The 2,391-nt window shown below is 51.0% G+C and overlaps 1 protein-coding gene across 1 annotated transcript in view; it reads left to right on the forward strand.

Annotated features, from left to right (window-relative positions):
• Positions 1-98: 98 nt before the first annotated feature.
• Positions 99-2,391, forward strand: part of LOC109926055 (very low-density lipoprotein receptor-like) — a gene marked incomplete at its 3' end in the record, with an annotated part of 13,256 nt that continues 10,963 nt past the window's right edge. The window contains exon 1 of the mRNA XM_048593230.1: positions 99-265. Coding sequence (XP_048449187.1) covers positions 163-265 — 103 coding nt within the window. The remainder of the gene's footprint in view (positions 266-2,391) is intronic.

Here is a 2,391-nt window from a genome sequence, read left to right on the forward strand (position 1 = left end):
GGTGGGTCTTTGGGGAGGGTTGGGGGTGGGGATCGGGGGTGTGGCGGGGTTGGTGACCAGCTGTCTCTTTCCCGCGCGCTCTCTGGTTGAAGCCAGCCTGCCGGCCCCGCCCCCGGCGTGGTGACGTTAACGCGCAGCAGCCGGTGGAGGGCACGAGGAGAAATGTACAGCCGGTATGGTCCGGGTCTGCGGGTGGGCTTTGTCATCACCTTCATCCTTAGCTTCCAGCTCGGACTCACCGCCGCTTTCCCTCAGCCCCGACCCGGTGAGTTCTCCAAAACGCTCCGTGCATTGCCGGCCTGCTTCTTCTATTGGCTGTCTACATGTCCGTAACCATGGAGACAGCTCCCTGACTGATTGCAGCTCCTGTCAGTCACATAGCCCCATGTGCACTGCTCCTCGGCTCAGTGTGTGAGAGAGGGGGGAAGGTCAGGGCTGGAGCGGGGGGAGGGGTGCTGGCTCTGTGTAAGGACCGTCACACTACGGGAGCAGCCCTGGCTCTGTGCAGGGACCTTTGCCCACTCTGTGCAGTTCCTCTCTCTACTGGAACGTTTACTGATAGTGCGCGACCAGCCCGAGCTCTGCGCTGGGAGCTTTACCTGTTTCGCAGCGACCCTCACACTGGGACAGCGGTCCTAGCTCTATGCACGGACACTCCACTCAGGGACCAGCCCTGCTCTGCAGAAAGACTGTCATTGATTCTTGGGAGTGTGAGTAGAAGTTGACAGGTAGTGAGAATTGTTGAGGCTAGGAGCTGCATGGAGGCGTGAGGAAATGGGTAGGTGTGGGTGTAAGAGTCTAGGGAATTGTAGAAATGGGGGTGCAGGTATGTGTGGTGTAGGGAAGGGCATAGAGGCAGGGTTGGGGGAATAGGATGGGGATGTTGGGGGTAGGAAGGGACAGGAGGAGTGTGTAGTTAGGAAAATGGAAGGTGAGGTGTTGTGGTGGAGGGATTAGGTTTAGTGGTGGGACGGCAGGCACTGGAGAGGGGAATGATATCTGCTGCAGGAAGAAGGGTTGAAGTAAGAATAGGCTGTGCAACAGGGAGGATTATGTTAGAGATGGTGGGAGGGGGCTTCAAGGGTGAAGGTGGTAGGATGCAGGAGTCCGGTTGTAACAGGTAAGGTAATCAGTGACAGATTTTGAAGGTACCGCTGAGGGACATGAGTGAAGGAAGTTGTCTTTCTGATGGTAGAGGAGTATGTGAAGACCAGTCAGTTTAAATGAGGATTAATGAAATAGGGAGTGTGTGTTGAGGATGTCAGAGTCAGAGTTATACAGCACAGAAACAGACCCTTCGGTCCAACCAGTCCGTGCTGAACCTAATTCCAAACTAAATTAGTCCCACCTCCCTGCTTCTGGCCCATATCCCTCCGAACCTTTCCTATTCATATATCTATCCAAATATCTTTTAAACGTTGTAATTATACCTGCATCATGTAATGATTTTGGAAGAAAAAAGTGCAAATCTGACTTTTGTTCATAACTATATGCAGGAATTTGATTTAACGTGCCTGTCAGATGGGGAGGAAACCAGTCTGTAAAGATTAGTGTCACCAGCAAAATAAAATTACTTTTGGTAACAGTCATTAAGATGTAAATAAAGAAAGAACAGTGAACCCTCATCCAAGAGCACGGCGAAAAGAATGACCATTTAAAAAAAACATGTTGCCCGGACGTGAACATCCCTGGCTATGTCAACAATCTGTTATGGACGGGATAGAGTATACAGGATGACACAGTTCCCGATTGTGAAATGAAGCAAGAAAGAGAAGGCACAGATTTAAACTGATGTGCAAAAGAAACAAATGTGACATGGCAATAAACATTTGCACACAAGTGGTTCAGGTCTGGAACAAAAACAAAGTTGCTGGAAAAGCCCAGCAGGTCCGGCAGCATCTGCGGAGGAGAAAACAGAGCCAACGCCCTGTGTCATCCTTTATTCATTAACGGGATGAGGGTGTCACTGGCCAGGCATCGTTTATTGCCCAACCCTAATTGCCCAGAGGGCAGTTGAGTCAACCACATTGCTGTGGGTTTGTAGGCCAGACCAGATAAGGATGGCAGAGATAGTAGGAACTGCAGACGCTGGATAATCTGGACAAGGTGTAGAGCTGGATGAACACAGTAGGCCAAGCAGCATCAGAGGAGCGGGAAAGCTGACGTTTCGGGCCTAGACCCTTCTTCAGAAATTGGGGAGGGGAAGGGTGTTCTGAAATAAATAGGGAGAGAGGGGGAGGCGGATAGAAGATGGATAAAGGAGAAGATGGATGGAGAGGAGACAGAGTTCAAAGAGGTGGGGATGGAGCCAGTAAAGGTGAGTGCAGGTGGTATCAGCCCAATGGTATCAATGTGGACTTCACAAGCTTCAAAATCTCCCCTCCCCCAACC

The sequence above is a fragment of the Rhincodon typus genome, unplaced genomic scaffold (genome assembly GCF_021869965.1).
Source record: "Rhincodon typus isolate 14 unplaced genomic scaffold, sRhiTyp1.1 hic_rhity00002532, whole genome shotgun sequence".
Lineage (NCBI taxonomy): Eukaryota > Metazoa > Chordata > Chondrichthyes > Orectolobiformes > Rhincodontidae > Rhincodon > Rhincodon typus.